Source organism: Nilaparvata lugens, chromosome 1 (genome assembly GCF_014356525.2).
Source record: "Nilaparvata lugens isolate BPH chromosome 1, ASM1435652v1, whole genome shotgun sequence".
In the NCBI taxonomy this organism is placed as follows: Eukaryota; Metazoa; Arthropoda; class Insecta; order Hemiptera; family Delphacidae; genus Nilaparvata; species Nilaparvata lugens.
Window position 1 is genome coordinate 89,787,600 of NC_052504.1, and position 23,023 is coordinate 89,810,622.

Sequence of the window (23,023 nt, forward strand, 5' to 3'; positions counted from 1 at the left end):
GACCTGTAATTTGAATTGCTAATTTCAAGATAGAGGTTTACTGTATTGAAACACAAAATTGAACATTTTCAATCTGTTCTCTATTTTTACGCTCAGCCAAGTTCCAGTCAATGGATTGTTTGAACTCATCTTTACTCTTATACTGTCAAAAGATAAGAAATAACCTCCGGTAGAAACAAGTAGCTTCAGCCAAGGGATTGTTTTATCCCATCTCTACTTTTATACTGCTACAAGATAGTAAATAATCTTCGGAAGGAACAAGTAACTTCAAAGATGCATACTTATTTTGAGACATCGAAAACTTGAATTAAAAATTGAAGGATATCAGTGTATCCATATTGTTACTTATTATGTTAATTTCTCTCTATCTATTTTGAGAATAATAGAGTACTCCTATACATTACTCTTATCTCCACTTTTTACTGTCATAAGATAAGAGAGTCGGGATATACGAGTACTTTCAGATCTGAACACAAGTGGAGAGTGTGACGTCATAGGGACCATATGATTGTCGGGCAGCCGCTTGATTGGCGGGGAGGGGACGGTTCCAAGAACCAGCCCCATTTGGTGGCTGTGTCGACCAATGGCGTGCGCGGGGGGCGTGGCCGCGGACTCGGTAGCGTGGCTCCAGCGGAGTGGAGAGTGACTTGAGCTCAGTTCAGTTTTGAAAGTCCGCGAGTGAAGTAGTGTGCATGGCGCCCCTGTGCTTGTTTTAGAAGATGACAGTGACCAACTTCGGCATGATGCGCCCTTGCTTCACAGGATATCCATTTCAAGGTTAGTTAAACTGATTGTTAAAGTTCAAATCAGTTATCATCCCTTAGAATGAGAAGTTTGTAAACCCTTCCATCTGTGATGTCTCCAATGTTAATTTGGAGCTCAAAGTATGGCACCACCAACTGTCAAACGTTCCCTACTTGTCTGTGGAATCTGATTTATGTGGAATACTTCGACATAATTCCACCAAAAAAGTACACTCTGACTGAAGAATAGTTTGTTTTTAACCTTTTATAAACTATAATTCGACAATAAAAGTATGACATCACATAGGTCTACTGGCAGAAATCATTCCACATTTCTCTGGAAAACTTGGTCATTTTTACGAAATATATCTTTGATTCCTATGAGAGTGAGCACTAACTTATAGAGCAGTCTGGTACAACAGCTATCAGTCTGGGAACGACATCCACTTACGGTTCTGCCAAGTTGTATGAGTCTGAAGCCTTTCATTTTGAATACCTATATCAATTTTGGCAGTAAACAGTCGGCAAAGACTGCCAAGATCAGGAAGCACCCTTAGGAAGCATTCCATACTTCATAAAAAAACATTCACTTGCAATTCTCGGCCGCGGTGACATTTATGTTTTATCGTGCTGGATTCGAATTATGTAATTCTTAGCTGTCGGGAGTAGACAGTGACTTGAGCTCAGTTCAGTTTTGAAAGTCCGCGAGTGAAGTAGTGTGCATGGCGCCCCTGTGCTTGTTTTAGAAGATGACAGTGACCAACTTCGGCATGATGCGCCCTTGCTTCACAGGATATCCATTTCAAGGTTAGTTAAACTGATTGTTAAAGTTCAAATCAGTTATCATCCCTTAGAATGAGAAGTTTGTAAACCCTTCCATCTGTGATGTCTCCAATGTTAATTTGGAGCTCAAAGTATGGCACCACCAACTGTCAAACGTTCCCTACTTGTCTGTGGAATCTGATTTATGTGGAATACTTCGACATAATTCCACCAAAAAAGTACACTCTGACTGAAGAATAGTTTGTTTTTAACCTTTTATAAACTATAATTTCGACAATAAAAGTATGACATCACATAGGTCTACTGGCAGAAATCATTCCACATTTCTCTGGAAAACTTGGTAATTTTTACGAAATATATCTTTGATTCCTATGAGAGTGAGCACTAACTTATAGAGCAGTCTGGTACAACAGCTATCAGTCTGGGAACGACATCCACTTACGGTTCTGCCAAGTTGTATGAGTCTGAAGCCTTTCATTTTGAATACCTATATCAATTTTGGCAGTAAACAGTCGGCAAAGACTGCCAAGAACAGGAAGCACCCTTAGGAAGCATTCCATACTTCTAAAAAAACATTCACTTGCAATTGTCGGCTGCGGCCCCATTAGGTAGTCACATTTATGTTTTATCGTGCTGGATTCGAATTATGTAATTTTGGGCTGTCGGGAGTAGACAGTGACTGAAGAGATCAGAATCTGAATTGTCAAACAGCCTATATAATAAGTTGATAAGTTTCATCGTAAATCGGCGTATTTATATCAATATAAAACATTTTGTTGTTTAACCACAGTTCCATCTATATAGATCTTTATTCACAAAATTTCTAGTTTCTGGAATACAATTCTTCATGTATCATTTTTCTTCTACATTATTTGTTGGAACAAAACTGTCAAATAATACATCATAAACAGTCAAATACTGGGATTTCTTGAATCTCTTGAGAATCTGTAGATTCCATTCGTAAACTTCCAAAGGAAATTACTCTACAGCTTCAAATCCCCGTCTTTATGACGTTACATTGATCAATAAGTGTTCATCACTAGCTACAGTAAAGGATTATGATTAAACGATATACATCAAACGATAAACATGAAGATACAGTATGTCAGAGGAATTCGTCAAATTTCAGTCAGTCCTACATTTGTTATTTAAAGCATGGCATCATTTCGGGAAGTGAGCTTACAATAATTAGAAAGTGGAATGTCTGTGGAAAACAGAAAATTAACTTCGGATTTTCATTACTTTCTTTATCTTCGCCTTCTTCTATCTCCCTATGGAATGAACTGAGAAGCAAATCTGCTTATCTTGATGAAGAGAAACCTCACCAAAACATTTGTTATAGTATTTGCACATATTCTTATCTCGATTAAATTGATCACATACTCATATCATACTCACTTATAGCTTTCCAGGTCCTTATGAGCTTCTAATCCTCATCTCAAAGTTTCTAGTATCTAATCTTCTATCTCCGTTCATATTAACTGCTATCAAAGTTTTTTAATCACCGAAAAGTTATTCAATAATATTGAAATGGGAATGAGAATGATTATTTTATCGAGTAGAGTTATTATTACCATTAGAAAGCGGAGTCATCAGAGTACTTGATGATTGAAATCATACTCATTTCAAATATTGAAGAACATTAATTAGTCTTTCAGTAGATATCAACGAATCTAATGCAAAAATATCAAATTAATTGAATGTATAAGAGGAAAAAGAATCTACTAGGATCCTAAATGAAATTTGAATTCGGGTGATGAGATGAAGTAGTTGTTATTGATGATACATCAAAAGATGTGATTATTTACAATAAAATGTTTCAATAGCTTTCCGTGACATTCATTAGTACCGGGCGGGTTGCCGATCCTACCCCTGCAATTGTCGCGTAACTCGAAATATGCCAACGCTGCAATCATGAGGTTCAGTCAACCCAAACCTTAATAGTGAGCTTGATGCCACTCGTAACTCGTATCTATGTGATTCCTTATTTAGTATTCATCTAGATTATATTCTGTTTTTATACTCCTATTCATATAAAATTCTAGATAATATTTTAAATTGTGAAGAGACATCAATAAATAGTATGAAGAGCAAGTATGTTTAGATTTGTTGACACTATTATTTATATTCTTCAAATATTTTTATTGTTTCTTCTCATCAATTTCATTTCAGTTTTGCGTATTGTTGAGTGCCTTCCTGTCATTAACAAATTTTTTAAACCTGCAACATTCTGTTTTTTTCAAATTATGTCAATCAATGTTAGCCTCCTATCATTTTTAAGCTAATTGTTTGGGCCACTACACGTTGCGTTCTCACTAAACTCACTAGTTTATTTGAATGCTTGTTGAAGTTTTCTCATGAGTTTATTTCATTAGCTCTAATATCCCATTAGTATAATAAATTAGTGATGAAGGACTAGTTAATTTGAAAAACAGATCAATAGATGCCATATTTGAAACAAGAAGAAAAAGCTAGTGTTCTTAGTTTTTTGATTCGGAAACAGTGGTGTAACGTACACCCCCGCGGCGCGGGGAGGGCCGGGTCCCTAGGGGGCCCGGGCTAGGGCCCGGATAATAAATGTAGGCTAATGTAGGTTTTCTAAAAAAAAATTACCCGGTCTAGGGGGCCCAAGTTAGGGCCCCTTAATGATAATTATATATTGCATACTTTACTTTAAAAAGAAAAATTAGATAATCATGGAAGTAACTTATGATAAAAAAGCAGAATTATTTATTTTATTGTTGAAAATGACTGGTTTTATTCATTGTGTGAGAAGAAAAAATATGCAATAGAACAATGTTATCAGTCTGGTTATAAATTAATATCAAGAGAATACAAGAAGAAAATAATGAATGAGACAAGAAAGGAAAACACATTTATGAGTATTTACTGCTGTATGATGACAATAGATTAACCCTAGAGTGACACACTGGGGTGTTTCACACCCCAGGGATTTTTTTTCTGTTCTGCAGTTGACAATATCAAACAGATGGGAATTTATGCCCAGTCTAAATTAGGTTTGTAGTATTGTCAACTACTCTCCACCACTTCCAGTCAGTAATAGCATTCTACAAGGTCATCAGCTCATCTTTTTCTTCGTTTGGGGTGTTAGACACCAAATAATTTACGTTTAATTTATGTCTTTTACGTAGGACTTTTATCAAACACTTTTATTACAAAGATTTACTTGTATTGTCACTAAGAATTTGGTATGGGATGATGGATCGGATTGGATAAATGCTATGGTTCTCTACAACTTGAGATTCAAAACAATAAAATGAAGAGACGTGAGTTTTTGATGAAGTTGTCATTGGAAATGATCAAGCCATCCGTTCAAACCGGATTAGGAGCTCCAACACTTAGGCGGAACATAGTTCTAAATTAGTATAAATATTGATAAGCAGTGCTTTACTTTTGATTTCTGTATGCACTTGGAACAAAAATGATTAATAAATGATGAAGTATGGTCTAATTACTTCTTTTTTTCATATTTTTCGAAGAAAAATTCAGAATTAAATTGGGGTGTTCAACACCCCAGTGTGTCTACTGTGTTAGCATAAAGTAAGTGTGTCTCTGTAGGGTTAATCAATATGATATTTATCAAATGTATATTATTGGAATTTTCAAGAAAAAGATGTAATCCGTTTTAAATGAGCAACTATTTTTTCTCACTCTCTAGTCCCCTACTCAAGACATCATTCAAACTAAAGATTTCAAACAGATTGATTAATTTCATTCTAAAATCGAATTGGAATATCATTTGTGGTTTGAAACAATAATTGTTCCACTACTCACATTCTTAAAACGATTTAAAGTAATAGTTTTACAGTAACAAGTTTTCTCAAACATTCCATTTATATCCATAAAATTTCATGTCTTTGATTCTTACTTCGTATTTCATATTATCTTCATATCAATTGATTGACAAAATCGAATAGAAATACGAATATGGATCTGGAATAAGCAAAAATTCAAACGTCTCACATTTGAACATTCGAACCTCTAAACAATTTCAATTCTATCAAAGACCTTTTTTTAAAGATGCATAGACTCACATGCAGCGTTAGTGTCGTACTTGGAATTGAAATCCGCCATTGAGGGGGCAACCCATAAGATTATTACATACTAATGCCACCAATGCTTTTGTGATCTATAGTATTACAAATAAATAATATATAATATCTCGCTAAAATACCCCAATGGCGGCCTTCAATTTCAAGTAAGAGCTATCATTGGGAAGGCATAGGCATTGTGGGTCTATATCTCTTTAAGGTCTTTGAATTCTATTTTCAATCTTATGGAGGAGCTCCTTCCAGTTGTCCTTCCCAAGTTATAGAATAGACCTCGTTTGGGATGCACTGCATTGATAGCTCTATTCATCTTTTTCCTATCATTCCCCACTCAAATGATTTGTGGGAGTGTGACCTGTGCCTCCTTGAAAGCTTTTCAGTGCCTCCCAATATTATGTCATCAAGCCTAAGAGCACTCCGCCTATCTCAGATCACATTCCCGGTCTCTAGAAAAATGGTTGATGTGATAGCAGAGTCTAGGCTGCTACAAAAGCCGAGCCGAAGTTAGGAGGTATATTATTCTTTTCGACGATTTGAAGATAATCTTCGTGTGCTGGCTGTCAACAGGATGTTCAACATCTTAATTTATTTCAAGTTACTCCAACATTTGTGTAAAAATTGTAGGATTTCACTGGTGAACAATATTCAACCTTTATTTATTTACTTGACATTATTTCAATTCATGATTAGTTTTTCCACCTCTCCTCCTACTTCTTCTTATACATAGATTAGGCTTATATCAAACGAGCATCGAAAATAATGAATTATTTGCGGAACTTCTCAATGCCCATTTTTCTCAATGAACAACTTAGCCTATTAATGAAATTGAGAGATACTATCAAAATAATTTCTTGTCCATTACATTATTGAAATTACTTTTGTCCATTTTATTCATGAAGTTGAGAAATACTATCAAAACAATAATAAATTATTATCTCGATGAACCTTCTTTACAAATCTTTATTTCAATCCAATGCTGAATGAGCAGAAAATAATCAGTTGATTTAATGCGTTTTGATGCAAATACTCTACAATAGAAATATAAATAAAAATTGAAATCTAAGTACCTTTTCTTAAATTGTTTATTCACAATATGTTTCGGCTATATACTGCTATTCAATGCTATGACCTAGAATGCTGGAATGCTAGAATGCTAGGTCCATCCAATCCTGGACCTAAAATTGCTATGAATGGCAATATACAGCCAAAAAATGTTGTGACTAAATAATTTTAAAAAGGGTACTTGGTTTTCTATTTTTATTTATTTTCAAGCCCTAACGGAAAAAAGACACTCTACAATAGATTTGCGGAAATTTAGTTCAAGTTGTTGCGTGATGTTTCGTATGAATAATGTTTTGTTTACTCAATATTTCAAAAGCATTGAGGAGGTAATAAGACTCCTACCAATTTTTCCTTCAGCAACAACTGAATTTGATTGAATTGATTGTGCTCTGATTAGAGAACTATTCTCGAAGTGAACGGTGGAACTTTTTAGGTAGATATGAAGAGAATGTATAAGATAAATTAACAAGGGATGTGAGTATGTGACAGTCATTCATTTTACTTCAGTGGGCCCTTCCAAAGAATATAGTATGTAACATTCAAATTGTATAGTCTGGACCCTTCTCCTAGATGGAGATTCAAACAAAAAACACATTTTATGGTTATAAATCTGTTTATCATTTCATTTTGAAGGGATCATTGTTTAATAATGGAGAGCTTCAGGTTGTAGAATATTTCATGTTTCAGCTTCAGGTTGTAGAATATTTCATGTTAAATCGTAGCTTTTTAGAATATCAGCCGGCAAAAAGGTTGTAACCCACACTTTTTGGCAAAGTGATGTTTCCATGCAAAAAAGGTTGTAAAAGTAGTCGGTTTTACTTCTACAATATCTTATATTATTGGCTAACCTGATTATCAACAGCAGATTTCGGTTCTCAAATTAAACCTCCAAACTTGATCGTGCATAAAGGTTGTAACGTTTTTTGCTGTCCTTGAAAAATTCACATTCTGTGGAATACAACCTTTTTGCCGACGGCTGTTATTTCAGTAATTCGTACAGATACCAGAGATCGCTCTACTGTAAGGTGATAACTTTCAAGTCCACTTTACTGCATAGAGTTCTTCCGAAAAATTCTAAGCAAATTATTTTTTTATCTATATGTATCTATTTTGTGAGGTATTCTCATTATTACGCCGATGAACTTGAATGGGATAAGCAATTAACACAGATGATTGGGGAAAGAAGGAACTCGGAAATGTGACTTCCAGGTTGCAACGCTTATTAAGGGATATCTTTGCTGTTTATTTAATAGCCTTCTTTTTGCTTGTAATCACTCAAAAACGTTTTCTGAAAATCACAATAGTCACGTCTATGTACACGAACAATGTTTCGCCTTGCATTTCGACTTGCACAAGTTTCAATGAAAGTGTAGTTAAAAAAGAAGGTTAAACTGAAATCACCCTAATTTTGTTGCATGGTTATCAACGAACAATATCGGACACCTCATTCCAGAAAAAACTGCAAGGACTGTACTTCTTGCACATCAGATTTTCATTTTTCATGAGAGAAAAAATTCTGGCAAAGGCAAATTTATTCTAGTGTTATCTAGCTTACGAAAATTTTGAACAAGAATGCTCTATTCTTATTTTAATGATTCGTCTGACACAGACAAATACATTAAGAGATCAAAAGTATTAATTTGGATTAGTTGAGAGAATTTAGAAGATTGTTCCGATAATTTGCTTGGAATTTAAGATAATTAAAATTGAGAATTCATGCTGAAGAATTTGTTTCTATCGAAAACTATGTACTACAATCTAGTCTTGAAACTAATGGGAAAAATTTTGGACCAAAACTAGCGAGCTTTAATAAAGCCACGTTCACTCCAAAGTTATCAACAAAATGTTGTTCACAAATAGTTTTCTTCAAGACAGTTATCAATTTTTTCTGTTGAAAACTAATTCAATGTTCCTGTGCTTTCTATGAAATTGGCAACAAATTGCCGAAATTTGTTGAAATCTCAGTCGACAACTCTGGTGTAAACGTGGCGAGAGATTATCCCTATCTTGACTCTCTTATCTGAATTCTAGAATAAGTAGCCTACACTATTGCTTTAGGTTGTAGTACAGAGATTCCACTCATTTTCTCCACTGCTCTGGCTTTTTGCTGGACAAGCATCATTTGATCAAGCCCTACACCAACTGAAACGACTTCTTACTTTTGAACCTACTCACCAAACCTTCGTTTTCATGCAGATGGATCGCCTTGTTCGCGTGTTGGAGTCGTGTCTCGTTATCCTCTATAATATGACTCTAAATTGATTGTGAAGATCCACCAAGAAGCATTATAAATTTATAATGATCCACCAAAAAACATTCACAATGTTTCCCACCATCGAGTTCCACAATAATTCTCCAAGGTGCATTCACAATGTCCTTAGCACCTTGTTTTGAAAACAACTTTGATGTTACTTTCTTTGGTACAACCACAAAGTTTTATACCACAAGTTCATACTGGCTTTATTATCTGTTGTATAGGAGTTTCTACATTCGTTTGAGAATCGAAGGGTTGAGTTTCTTACAATCAGCCAATGAAGATTCCTGTTTCTGATATCCAGAAAATTCACCTGAAAAAAGTGATTCAATATAGGATGCGACTTACTAAAAACTTGACAATTGAATCATTGATGATGTCTCTTTTCAAATAATCGGTAAATTGGTCTTATTTCAATAACACTAGCCCTAAATAAACTTTTCTCTGCGATTTTCGTGTGTGAATTGCATACCAGAAGAAATTCCAACTAACAATACATTTCAAACATTAATAACAAATTGCTGCTCAATAAATAAATAAATACTAAATGAATAAATAAATAGATTTTATTGTCGTAGACCAATATAGGTAATTGACAAAGTCATGGTAATACATTACGAAATAATAAAGTCAAAGCAATATTTTAAAGTCACAAAGTAGAATTACATCAAGTAGAATCGAAAAACTCCGTCAAACAATAGAAAGGTCTCAAGACCAGCCACTCAAAAAGTAATTTAAAAAAAAAACAATATTTTCACAACATTTGATATCCAATGGCAACTTATTGTACATTCTCAAGCCTATGCTGTCATAGTGTTTCATGCTTATGACAAAGACGTTGATATGGAATATCAATGTGGTCTTTTTTCTTGGTGTCATAAGCATGAATATTCAACGTATTAAGCAAATGTATTCAACGAACAATACTTTTGTCATCAACAACCAGATACATTCAAATAGTTCGATTGTACTCTATGATAATGATAATTGATTGTTCAATCATTGTACTCTATGATAATAATGATTGATTGTTCGATTTTACAGGCCAGGGCCGCGTGAACCAACTAGGCGGCGTGTTCATAAACGGACGCCCGCTGCCCAACCACATCCGGCTGAAGATCGTTGAGATGGCGGCGGCCGGCGTGCGACCGTGTGTCATATCACGTCAGCTGCGTGTGTCGCATGGATGCGTGTCCAAGATCCTCAACCGCTACCAGGAGACGGGCAGCATCCGACCCGGCATCATCGGCGGCAGCAAGCCTCGTGTGGCCACACCCGAGGTCGAGAAACGCATCGAAGAGTACAAGGACGAGAACCCCAGCATCTTCTCCTGGGAGATCAGGGACAAGTGAGTACCGCTACCGCTTAGAATATGGGTTTTCCTGTGTTGGTTTCACTAGAGTAGCCTAGATCAAGTAATAAACAAAATAACAAATTTTCCAAATTAGGAGGAACTTGTACAAGAAATCGAGAATACAACCCATTCAAACCATTTTTGATTGATAATAATCATAATAAAGTTATAGAAATTGGAATATGTCGTTCCCTTGAGCACTCCATTGTGATTCGAGCGGCATAATTTTGAACCTGTAGTTGGATGGTCGAAATATTCGCCGTCGACGTCATGTGAATTGCAGTAATGTGAACAAGGAATAATTGTGTGTCTTTTATTTCAACCAAAGCTGCCAATAAGTAGTTTGATTTCAGTAGGATAAGTGATGATCTAGATACCAGAACTAAGTTCTGGATGTGTAGAAAATGAGTAAAATAAGGGGGCGTCTATTGTTGTTATCAGTAGAGTGCGTGATATAATTATCATTGTGTGTATCTCAGATACACAAATGATAAATCCAGTTATCAACATCTAGTAATCTATGATCTAGTAATCATAATGGGGGGGCTATGATCTAGTGATCAAATAAGGGGGCTTCTATTGTTGTTTTCAGTAGAGTGCGTGATATAATTATCATTGTGTGTATCTCAGATACACAAATGATAAATCTAGTTATCAACATCTAGTAATCTACGATCTAGTAATCACGAGTAATCAACCAGAGCCGCCAAAAGTAGTATGATTTCAGGAAGATTAGCGGTTGACCCGCAAATGCATTAATATATACAGAGTGGGTGAAAAGTCCGAGAATTACTTAATATCTCATACACAAAGGTAATTTGACGGTGGGTGTGATTTGGGATCCTACTCAATTTGAAAATATTACTTTACTATGACTTTAAAAATCTTGTCCGCCATATTGAATGCAACTTTATTTTTTCAAATAGGAAGGTGGTCATGCGATACATGATTTCGATACGAAAATTTAAGAAGAAATAAATGGTGAAAGCCGCATATCGATATCTCAAACCGTTCAGAAGATATTCATATTATTAATCAATACCACTCAGGTATTTCATTTCAGATTTGCATGGTATTGATTAATAATGTTAATATCTCCGAAACGGTTTGAGATATCGATATGCGGTTTGCGCCATTCTTTTTTTCTTGAAATTCCGTATCGAAATCATGTATCGCATGACCACCTTCCTATTTAAAAAAATTAAGTTGCATTCAATATGGCGGATCCAATATGGCGGACCAGATTTTTAAAGTCATAAGAAAGTAGTATTTTCAAATTGAGAAGGATCCCCAATCACACCCACCGTCAAATTACCTTTGTGTATGAGATATTAAGCCGTTCTTGGATTTTTCACCCACTCTGTATACAATATACTAAGTATCATCCCCAATTTCTATCAATACACCAACGTTATAGCGACTAAATCTCACTTAGATATCAACCTCTAGATTATTATAACCAACCTTCACCACTTTAATCAGTAGCAAATAACAACAGTTTCCTCCTTATACATATTCTGAGCACAGTGCTCATATGCTTCTGTTCTTTGACAACTGTTGTAAATTTGATCCTGAGATTTATCTCTTTTCTCTATAGGGCTACTTGTGATATAAATAGAAATAAAAAATATCAGTACACTTTTCGAATTATTTTATCACATGTTTCAACTGATGCCATTTTCAAGTGACTTGAAAATGGCATCAATGTTGAAACATGTTGTGATAAAATCATTCATAGGGTACTGAGATTTTTATTTTTATTTCTATTGATCCTGAGACTATGGCAACAATATTACTGTGAAGATAGACACTTTCCCAGTGTTTGTTTCAGTTTAGTGAGTGATGACTGTGTGTGTTCCATTTTTGCATGATTCAATATTCAATATTTTGTTAAAAAAATCAAAGGAGTTTTTGACGCCCAGTGCAGGATTTTGCGACACTCAGAAATAAGTTTGTGGCTAATTTTTTTCGCGTTGGGATCGTGATTTTGGGGTTTATCTAGTTGAGCGCCTCTAAGACCCCCTACGGCTGTGGTGCAGTACAAGGGTTCCTGTCAATTAGGTCAGTTGATTAATGGAGATGGAAACTTTAAAATTCGAAAATACGAGAATTCTAAAACATACGAAAATAGAACTTTTCTTAAAAATTCGTATATCAATTCTTCACATCCGGCAAATTAAAAATACGGGAGGATAAGGATTCTCTATTCTTCATTTATTCTAACAATAAGTACATGATTGAAATGAGAGGAAAATGAAAAATTAGTTGACTAAATAGTGTTAAATAGAATAGAATAGGATAATGATTGAGAGAATTCTAAAACATACAAAAATAGAACTTTTCTTAAAAATTCTTTAAAATTCGTATATAAATTCTTCATATCCGACAAATTTAAAATACGGGAGGATAAGGATTCTCTATTCTTCGTTTATTCTAACAATAGTTAACAATTAGTTTATGTTCTAACAATTAGTTTTTGGATGAATAAAATCTTTTTCATTTTTTAAATTTCTAAAGCAGTCATGTCTTGGCTAACAATGTAGAAAGAGAACGGCAAAGTACGCACAGGTAAAGGGATTTTGAGAAATGAGGGGAGGAGTATTTGGGATCTGAAAAATATCATTAAAAATCTAGTTAACATTTTTCTTAAGGTTAATGTCACATCTTTTCTTTCACTATACTATTTTGTGAATGGGAGAGAGAGACCTCTCAAATACAAGGCGGAATATTTGAGACCAATAAAATATTATTCAAACGCAAAAACCTCATTTCGAGAATAGAAGTAATATTTCAGTCACAAACAAGAAACCAGGTTGAAGTCAATCCCATCACACATCATTCATCATTTATCAAACATCATTCTGCCTATGCTATCTTCTGATTGCTTGAAAATTCCGAATTCAAAACTAAATTGACCAAAGGATATTGGTCCTGTCAATTGGTTGATGTTGAAGCCTGCTATAATGAAATCTCATACCTCACCCAGTATAATACATAATTTTGTTATTTAGTCTAATGATCTTATACGACAAAAAAAGTGTAACCTTGCTATTTCCAATAATATGTGTTTTTCCAAGTTCTCTTGTGAAATGAGTGATACCCAACTCACTTTTCCACATACTAATGCATTGATATTAGAATTTTATGCTACTGGATGCGTTCTGGGAGCAACGAACACTAGTAAAAAAAGTAAATTCGTATGGCTTTTGTTGGTGGGGAGTCCCTTGCGGGAAGGTCTGAATATATAATTTAAGCCGTCAATGGGCCTTACAACTGTCATACTTCAACCGGGACCGACAGTTTAACGTGCCCATCCGATAACACGGGAGTGATCTGGTTGAAAAACTTTTGGTATTGAGAGGGTTTGAGCCCAGGATCTCTATGCTGCTACGCAGGCACTCTATCCACTAGACCACGGATCACTCCAACGAACACTATTACAGTTCGAAGAAAAGGTCGTCGATAACTTTGATTTCTCGTTTTTAGATTTTACCTGAAGTCGGTTTTTCGTAGTTCCAGTGAGTTGTGAGAGAAAGAGAATCATACAGACATTAAGTTGCGTTCTTTCTAGAACTAGAAAATACGGAAAAGATTGCTCGTTTTCAAATATTCTCCCACTCCACCAATCAACGTTTACAAAGTCAAAAAGCTGAAGGTTTTTGAGCTGACAATAGAGATACTTTCCAAGCCAAATGTGTTCAAGGGCAAATGTCCGTTATCTGTTGAATAGCACAAGTCAGCCTACCGTATTGAAAACTCCAACAAAAACTAAGAGGATGTCGGTAGTATTGAAAAACGCGTTTCATGTTGGGGAAACAATATTTCCTTTGTTTTCCGTCGATACTTTGGGTCTATTCAATGTCTTGTCCCTTTATTGATTTATAGTTTCGTTTGGCATAGACCCATCTTCTCCATGAATAGAAAGGGAAGGAATGTGCAGTCAGTACTCTTGACAGGTAGAGAGAGAGGTATAGAAGTTAGAAGTAGAGAAGTTCGAACTAGTGAAGAAGGGAAGTCAGTCGATTCATTTTGGTGACGATTCCATGTATTTTCGATTTGGAAATCGTTTTTGAACAATCTAATCATGTTACCTGTACGTCAACCTTATAATGACTCTTTTACAACAATGTGAGATGTATGCAACAATTTCTAGTATACTACAGTATTTTTAAAACCACCTCACATCACAAAACCACTTCCCTCTCAATGCATTGGCACACACCAATAGGTAATAGAAGCTCTGATAGGCAGAGGAAAGAAAGGATGGTTGCAGAACATGCTTGAATAACCAGATACATGGTGATGCTGATGACGATAATCAATATTATAAACATGACACTCAATTTTCTGTATCATGATATTATCAAAACTCAATAGGAGCAAATTTGTATGATCAAAACTTGTGAGGAAAGTTTCTACAGCTCTCTATCGAGAAGTTCTGAATGAGAATGAGTTGAAGGAGAATATCATGAAGTTAGTGAAATTCATCAACTCAATCAAGTTTAAACAACAGTTTTATAAAAAAATTGTTCACTGACCAATTGGCTATGTGCAGTGCAAAGCGCCGTTTGCTTTGGAAATCCACTCGTAAAACAATGTGAGTTCAGCCAAAATCTAATTATATTTATTATTTTCAAAATTTTAGACAACAATTCATGATTGTTACTGAAAATCTCAGTTTCAAATTTACGTTTATTCCCTTTTATCTTCATGAAATCCGATATTTCTAATAACTATGGATAACTTAATTTTGTATTTGGGCTGTTCATAGATGACTATCAATGCAATCAATGCATGCTAAGATTTGCTAAGCAACTTTTTGCTAAGATTCTCAATATTTGTAATGTGTTGTCTACTATAGTGATATGTTTGTGGTATTCTTCTTCTATGCATATGACATCATAATAGATAATACACTCTAGTAGATTCTGCCTGTTACTTGTATTTTCTCTTGTAACAGTCCATTTTCCTGATCAATTCATGGATCACCGCTATTTCTCTTTTTTCTAGAAGCGGTTTCTCCGAAATGGATCAGGAAAATGGACTGTCCCTGCCCAACGAGAGGTGAGTTGCTTCATTGATTCAAATATCACAATTATTATCGAAAATATTATATACATATTCTGTCTTCTCTTGATATCTAACAGACTCGTACTATAATAACATTTTATATTATGTTTTTATCATCCATGGGGTACATATTTATAGTATTCTATTTGATTTTGTGTTAAAATTCGAACACTATCAATTTTTCCCACATCAATCTTGTGGTCCAGAGTGATCGATTCGGTCATCAGATCAGTGATCAAAGATAATTGATCAGATAAACTTCTTGTAGCTGAAAATCTTGATGCAGATAGAAATAAAATTATTTAACTTAAAGCTTTGAATTGAATTAGATTAAATTAAAACTTATTTAATAAGAAAGCCTTGCTGCCTACACGCCTTAATGATCGTTGTTTGAAATGGTTGTTTCACTTGTATAATTTGAGATTTATAATTTCAGAATTACCGAATCAAAACCAATATTGTAATTGCCGTTTTAAAACAGTTTGTATTTCATTATTTCTGACCTATTCACATCGATAAATCGTAAATAAGAGAATTAAAACCGACCATCCACTATCCAACTATTAGTCCAACTAGTTGGACTAATATTATTACACCACTCACGCTTCGATTCACGCTTCCATTCACGCTCCGACTTGATCTCCAACTTCATTCTAATCAATGAAAAACAAAGGCCAGTTGGATGTCAGACCTAGTTGATATAGCTCGTTCCAACATTCCAACAACCCAATTCACGGTCTGATGTCGGATCCAACATTGAATGTTGGACCTCAATTTGGACAATAAATCGGATAGTGAATGGCCTGCCAATTACTCCTGCAACCTACTAGGAGTAGAAATGGAGTTTGATCTGATGATATATACTTTGAATTACGATATTTCGTTTCGCATTTTGATTTTATGGAAGCCAATTATTCGATACTACTTGATCCACTCCAAGATTTGCTTCATCTTTCGTTAATTCATTCATGAAATCCCTGAAATTCTGGTAGCATTCATGAAGCCTTCTATTTTGACACTATTTCACTGCTTCTACATAGATCGTTCTCAGAACACTAGTATCCACTAACCTCTATCCACTGCACTTGTCTCTACTTAGCTAAGATAACACGTATCGAGAAGCACTCGTAGAACAGAAGCGAATCGCATTGGCCCTCCTAACGCCAGTTATAATAATGATAGTATAGGATTCCTCATAAGGAGGAGGGAATCCAAGGATGAATGAAAGAATGAATCATACCCACACTCGGCGGTCCGCGTGGCGGCTTCTTCAAAGAGATCAAGATTCGGATGATAGCGGAGGAGGAGGAGTGAGGAGGAGTGAGGAGGAGTGTGAGTTAACATTGTGAATTAAAAAGACTTCTTCCGCTGGTCGTAGTAAACTTTCTACCTACTGTTCTGCGCCCGGCTGGATCCATAACAGCAATAATAACGCCAAATACAAAGGTGTATAGGAGGAACAATTTTAATGGTCAGTTCGTTCTTATTACCTAATAATACTGGGGGTTGGCTCGGTAGCCATAAAAATTAATCAAACGCGTTAGCTATAGCAACCGGACTGTCCTAACCAACAATTACCGGCTGGGGGGAATGAAATCTCTAATTGGATTTAAATTAAATGTTTTGAAGGCAGAATACTTTATCGGCGTGTATTAGCATACATGATAGTCCCGCTTGGTGGCTCCCGCTTCTGGAAGAATTAAATAAATAATGAACTTTGCAAAACGAGCACTTCTAATGAGAAACCAGCATTAGAATTCAACAAGTGCACTGTTGCTATGCACGATCTGTTTCTGTTTTGTTGTACGTAGCGCTAACGAAGTCTCTCAAGTCGGATTCTCTAATGAAAGCGGTAGCAGTTATCAAATTGAATATACTCTATTTCTAAAAATAGCATCAATACTATTTACTGTACGAGAAAATTGAATTAGTGAGAAGTCAGAATTGTTAATTTCATATTTGTATAATTGGTATTCTATCAATCAATTACTTCCGTCAATGAAATTCAATGGGGAAAACTAAACTAGTTATCAGTAGAAATGAGTTTGATGGTTATAATTGATGTGATCAATATTATCTAATTAATTTGGTTGAGAATCGAATTCAAACCACAATCATTCACTCCAATCTCCAAGAATAGAATAAGTAATGGAAATTCATTCAATACGAACTGAAAATAGACCAGAGTAGATGAGTATCGAATTATCTTTACTTTTTCAGTTAGAAAAGTAGAATAGGAAGTCATCTATATTGATCCGGTTTCGAAAATATTATTTTTACTATTTATATATTTACTTCATCTTTCATTTATTCATTCATGATAACCCTGAAATTCTGGTAGCATTCATGAAGCCTTCTATTTTGACACTATTTCACTGCTTCTACATAGATCGTTCTCAGAACAATAGTATCCACTAACAGAGCTCTATCTACTGCACTTGTCTCTACTTAGCTAAGATAACACGTATCGAGAAGCACTCGTAGAACAGAAGCGAATCGCATTGGCCCTCCTAACGCCAGTTATAATAATGATAGTATAGGATTCCTCATAAGGAGGAGGGAATCCAAGGATGAATGAAAGAATGAATCATACCCACACTCGGCGGTCCGCGTGGCGGCTTCTTCAAAGAGATCAAGATTCGGATGATAGCGGAGGAGGAGGAGTGAGGAGGAGAGTGAGTTAACATTGTGAATTAAAAAGACTTCTTCCGCTGGTCGTAGTAAACTTTCTACCTACTGTTCTGCGCCTGGCTGGATCCATAACAGCAATAATAACGCCAAATACAAAGGTGTATAGGAGGAACAATTTTAATGGTCAGTTCGTTCTTATTACCTAATAATACTGGGGGTTGGCTCGGTAGCCATAAAAATTAATCAAACGCGTTAGCTATAGCAACCGGACTGTCCTAACCAACAATTACCGGCTGGGGGGAATGAAATCTCTAATTGGATTTAAATTAAATGTTTTGAAGGCAGAATACTTTATCGGCGTGTATTAGCATACATGATAGTCCCGCTTGGTGGCTCCCGCTCCTGGGAGAATTAAATAAATAATGAACTTTGCAAATCGAGCACTTCTAATGAGAAACCAGCATTAGAATTCAACAAGTGCACTGTTGCTATGCACGAACTGTTTCTGTTTTGTACGTGGCGCTGACGAAATCTCTCAAGTCGGATTCTCTAATGAAAGCGGTAGCAGTAATCAAATTGAATATACTCTGTTTTTAAAAATAGCATCAATACTATTTACTGTACGAGAAAATTGAATTAGTGAGAAGTCAGAATCGTTAATTTCATATGTGTATAATTGCTATTCTATCAATCAATTACTTCCGTCAATGTAATTGAATAGGAGAAACTAAACTAGTTATCAGTAGAAATGAGTTTGATGGTTATAATTGATGTGATTAATATTATCTAATTAATTTGGTTGAAAATCGAATTCACACCACAATCATTCACTCCAATCTCCAAGAATAGAATAAGTAATGGAAATTCATTCAATACGAACTGAAAAAAGACCAGAGTAGATGAGTATCGAATTATCTTTACTTCTCCAGGTAGAAACGTAGTATAGGAAGTCATAATTATATTGATCCTGTTTCGAAAATAGTATTGTCAAAATCAATACAATATAATCAATCACAACCACTATAATACAAAATCAATTTTTTTTTCATTATTATCTTATATTTTATATACAAAAGCGAAATGGCACTCACTTACTCACTGACTCACTCACTCGCAGAACTAAAACTCTACCGGACCAAAAACGTTCAAATTTGGTAGGTATGCTCAGTTGGCCCTTTAGAAGCCACTAAGAACGGATTTGGAAAAATTTCCAAAGATACGCCCAAAATCTGCGTTTTTCCAACATTTTCTCGAGAACAAATGAACAGAAAATGTTCAAATTCAGTACAGAAGCTCAGCTGGGGTGTAATAATGTTGTGTTAGAAGGAATTTGCAATAATGTCAAAGATACGCGCAAAATTAGCGTTTTTCCAGCGTTTTTTTCTCAGATTTATCGTGAACAAATGAACATGAATTGTTCAAATCTGGTACAGAAGATAAGATAGGGTGTAATAATGTTGTTTCAGAAGGAATTTGAAATAACGCCAAAGATACGCCCACAATTAGCAGTTTTTTGCGTTGTAATTCTCATAATATCCTAACGAAGTTTTCCACCCTGCACTAAATAATTGAAATTAATCGGTGATTGAATGAATCGAGCCAGGAAGTACTTTGACTTTCTGATGGAATGAAGCATGCTCGAATGAAAAATGCAGGCGAGCGAAGCGAGTTCGCTGATCTCATTTTTGGACGATCCAGTCGGGGGTCCAGGGGGAGGAGCCCCCTGGCTAGATGGATATGGCGAGCGAAGCGAGCCTGACGTCTAGTTTGTAATATAATTTTCAATACTCTACACATAGAGTTTGTTATAGTGCTACTCCAAGTCTCCAACAGACGAACTGGGAACAAAATCGCCATACCATCACAGACAATAGGCTAACGTCAATTATTAGAACAATCAACACCGCTATCAAATCTGTGCAACTTATCCACAGAATATCATAGGATGAGCAACTTACCAGTACATTCCAACAATACTCACAAACAATTTAAAATCCTGCAAGCAATTCTCTATCAAATTGATCTGCATAAGTTTTCAATTTAGATAAGGTTAGGAAGAAGTCTTGAGGCCTGAGCTCCCAGTGCAGTGGGCAAGATGACCTGTCGGTTCCAGCCGATGGGCTCCCAAAATGATTTACAGCTGACCGACAGCCCAAAAGGGCACTTGACCCTGAACTTGTCCCGGGCACTTGTCACTGAAACCATCAACTAGGCGCTTTCTCTTCTCTTCAGACATTCATTCAGCTCCTCTACAAAGATATTTCTATTATTCTACACATGAATGCCTAAAACTTTCTTTGTCGAAATGTCTATTATCATAGACAAAACAATCTACTTTGTTTAATGAATTGTATTTACTTCATGGTATTAACTTCAGCCAACTTTTATTTGTTGTCAGTTCATATTCAATTCCAAAATGGTTCTGTTGTCCTATACACATAAATGTATACAATTTAGTTGTAATGTGTATTATCTTCAGCCAAGAGCCAACATTTATAAATGTGTTGTCACTTCATTACGTTTCAAATACTGTATTTCTATTATCCTACAAATAAATGCGAAGAACTTTGTCGTCATGTGTGATATCTTCAGTCAATTGTTAAATATTATTATTATTATTATTTAATCATTTAAAATGACACAACTTACAGAAAAAGACCACAGGCTTATAAGCCCAAAACGGTTCCAATTCTAATTTATACAACAGTCCAAATATGTAGCTAGGTTATGTGTCACTTAACATTCATTAATTACACACTCAATTCACAATTCAAAACACACAACAATCATTTGAAATTGAATCAAATCAATCACAATTAATTAGAAAATTCCAAACTTTGAAAAAACTATACAATAATTTTGAGACCGAGAAGACAAAATATTGTCAGTTTGTATTCACTTTTTACCTTCTTCGCTGTTGTCTTTGTAGCAGTCTCCCCTTTTACAAAATCTAGGTGAAAGAGGAGTAGAGAACTGCTACCATTGAAACTATCCCCCCTGTTTTATCTGTCTCTACTTTTCGTGTCGGATTCCTCTATCAATTATCAATTCAGATGAATTGTATTTGGGTTCAATCAAGAAGCTTACTTTGCTCTTTTGTAATTACATGTTAGGAGATGCAAGTTAAGAGATGTAGATTTAAAGGTGCGTACAGACTTGTCAATTATGGCACTCCGTTTTTGATCAGCTAAATATATATGTATTTGTAATGAAACAGTAGGATACAGATTAAATAGGCCTAAACATCACCCAATGAAAATTGAACTGCGCGTGTTCGTGGCGTATAAGTCTGTACGCACCTCTCGAGAAGTTAACCAAGTTGAGAGATGTAGAGAAAATGCCCAAGTGGAGGCACAGAGTTTGAGGATTTGCAATTTTGACGATGAACACCTTAATAATAATTAGTCCTCTTCTACAGAAACAAGAATCTGATACCCATCTTCAAGGTATGTATCCAGGTGCAACAACCCTCTTGAGATAATGTGAGGAATGATAATGCAATGAGGATGAGATGAGTATGAGCAGAGATTAAATTATATTGCTCTTCAGAGATTAATGTATTCTTTTCTCTATGGTATGAAGAATGAGATTGTCTCCAGAAGAGGTGGGCTGTAATACATGTGATTCTTATACTAGTAGCTCTTTGAACAATAGACCTCGCGCTCAGTAAGTTACATTGACCTGTTGTTATGTTTTCTCAAAAATTAATAAATAATTCATCAATTTAAAATGTCTAGAAAAAATCCTAAATAAACATAGAGCTTTCTGTCCTATAGTACCGGAATGTGAGTGTGAGCGCTGTTATCAGGTCTGGCTGCAACTGTCTACAACGTTGATGGAAAGATACATTTTCAAGATGTTCGATGTTTTTGAATGGGTAGTATTATAGTCAACTTTCTAATAACGTTGATGGAAAGATACATTTTCAAGATGTTCGATGTTTTTGAACGGGTAGTATTATAGTCCACTGAACAGCTGATTTATGATGAATAATTCTATAGTCAGATTTTCACTCTAATATTGGCGTATGAAGGAGGCTCCTTTTTCCTTTTATATTATCCTTGAAATGCAAAATTTCCAAAAACTTTGTATATAAGTCGACGCGCAATTAAAAAAGGAACATACCTGTCAAATTTCATCAAAATCTATTATCGCGTTTCGCCGTAAATGCGCAACATATGAACATTAAAAGAAATGCCAAACCGTCGACTTGAATCTTAGACCTCACTTCGCTCGGTCAACAATTTAGAAGCTCTTCAATTTCCCAGTTTCAGTAGTATCAGAGAAATCTTCTATTGGATTGTTTTACTCTATGGAAGTATGTTTCTGGCTGTTCGATTCTCAATTCACATTATGTCACAGCACGCCCGGCCGATTCCCATACACAAAATTTTCCCCACATCAATTTTTTGCACAACACGATCCTTTCTCTATAGCCACTACCGCCGCACAAACGGCGCGGTGTAGGAAGTTTCAATATTTATAAATAGACGACGTTGTGCTGCGGTTGGGACAAATAACAGCGTTTGACAAAAACGGCCGAGAAATAAAGTGATTGACTGATGTAGGGGGTGGGGGGTTATGGAAGAAGTGGGAAGGGGGCGGCAACCGTGACCAATCGGCGCTGACAGCCACCGCCTCAGGCAAGAGTGAGAGAGTATGATGGGAATTATGAGAGGAGAGAGTGAGAGAGAGTTGGGAATAAAAGGAAGAGTGTCGCCCACTAGAGCAGTCGCTTGGAGCGGTGTTTCCTTCCCGCCTCTGATCTATTAGTCAGCCACCGAGTTACTCTCTCGCGGCAATAGCAGCCACAAAAAGGCGACTGTTGTGGCCAACTTTATGGATGAATTAGCCTGAGACAATTCTACTTCTCCTTCTCCTCATCTCGAGTCGGCTTCTCCTCAAGTGGTGACTGAAAAGTTTGAGAAATGAGACCGCTCTCGACTCTCAATTGCAATCTGTCGGCTTGTTGGGTAAAGGCGTTGGCGACGTTACTGTCTAAAATATTAGATGGTTTCATGGTATTGTTCTTCAATATTCAAAACTTGTTGACAAT

At 35.7% G+C, this 23,023-nt stretch overlaps 1 protein-coding gene across 4 annotated transcripts in view; it reads left to right on the forward strand.

Annotated features, from left to right (window-relative positions):
* The first annotated feature begins 1,428 nt into the window (after positions 1-1,428).
* Positions 1,429-23,023, forward strand: part of LOC111056270 (protein gooseberry-like) — a 53,043-nt gene continuing 31,448 nt past the window's right edge. For 2 of the 4 annotated variants that reach the window (XM_039419561.1, XM_039419563.1), the window contains exons 1-3: positions 1,429-1,550; positions 9,957-10,260; positions 15,277-15,330. In XM_039419561.1, coding sequence (XP_039275495.1) covers positions 1,493-1,550; positions 9,957-10,260; positions 15,277-15,330 — 416 coding nt within the window. In that variant the 5' untranslated portion in view covers positions 1,429-1,492. The remainder of the gene's footprint in view (positions 1,551-9,956; positions 10,261-15,276; positions 15,331-23,023) is intronic. The other 2 variants (XM_039419562.1, XM_039419564.1) reach the window with 1 other exon arrangement.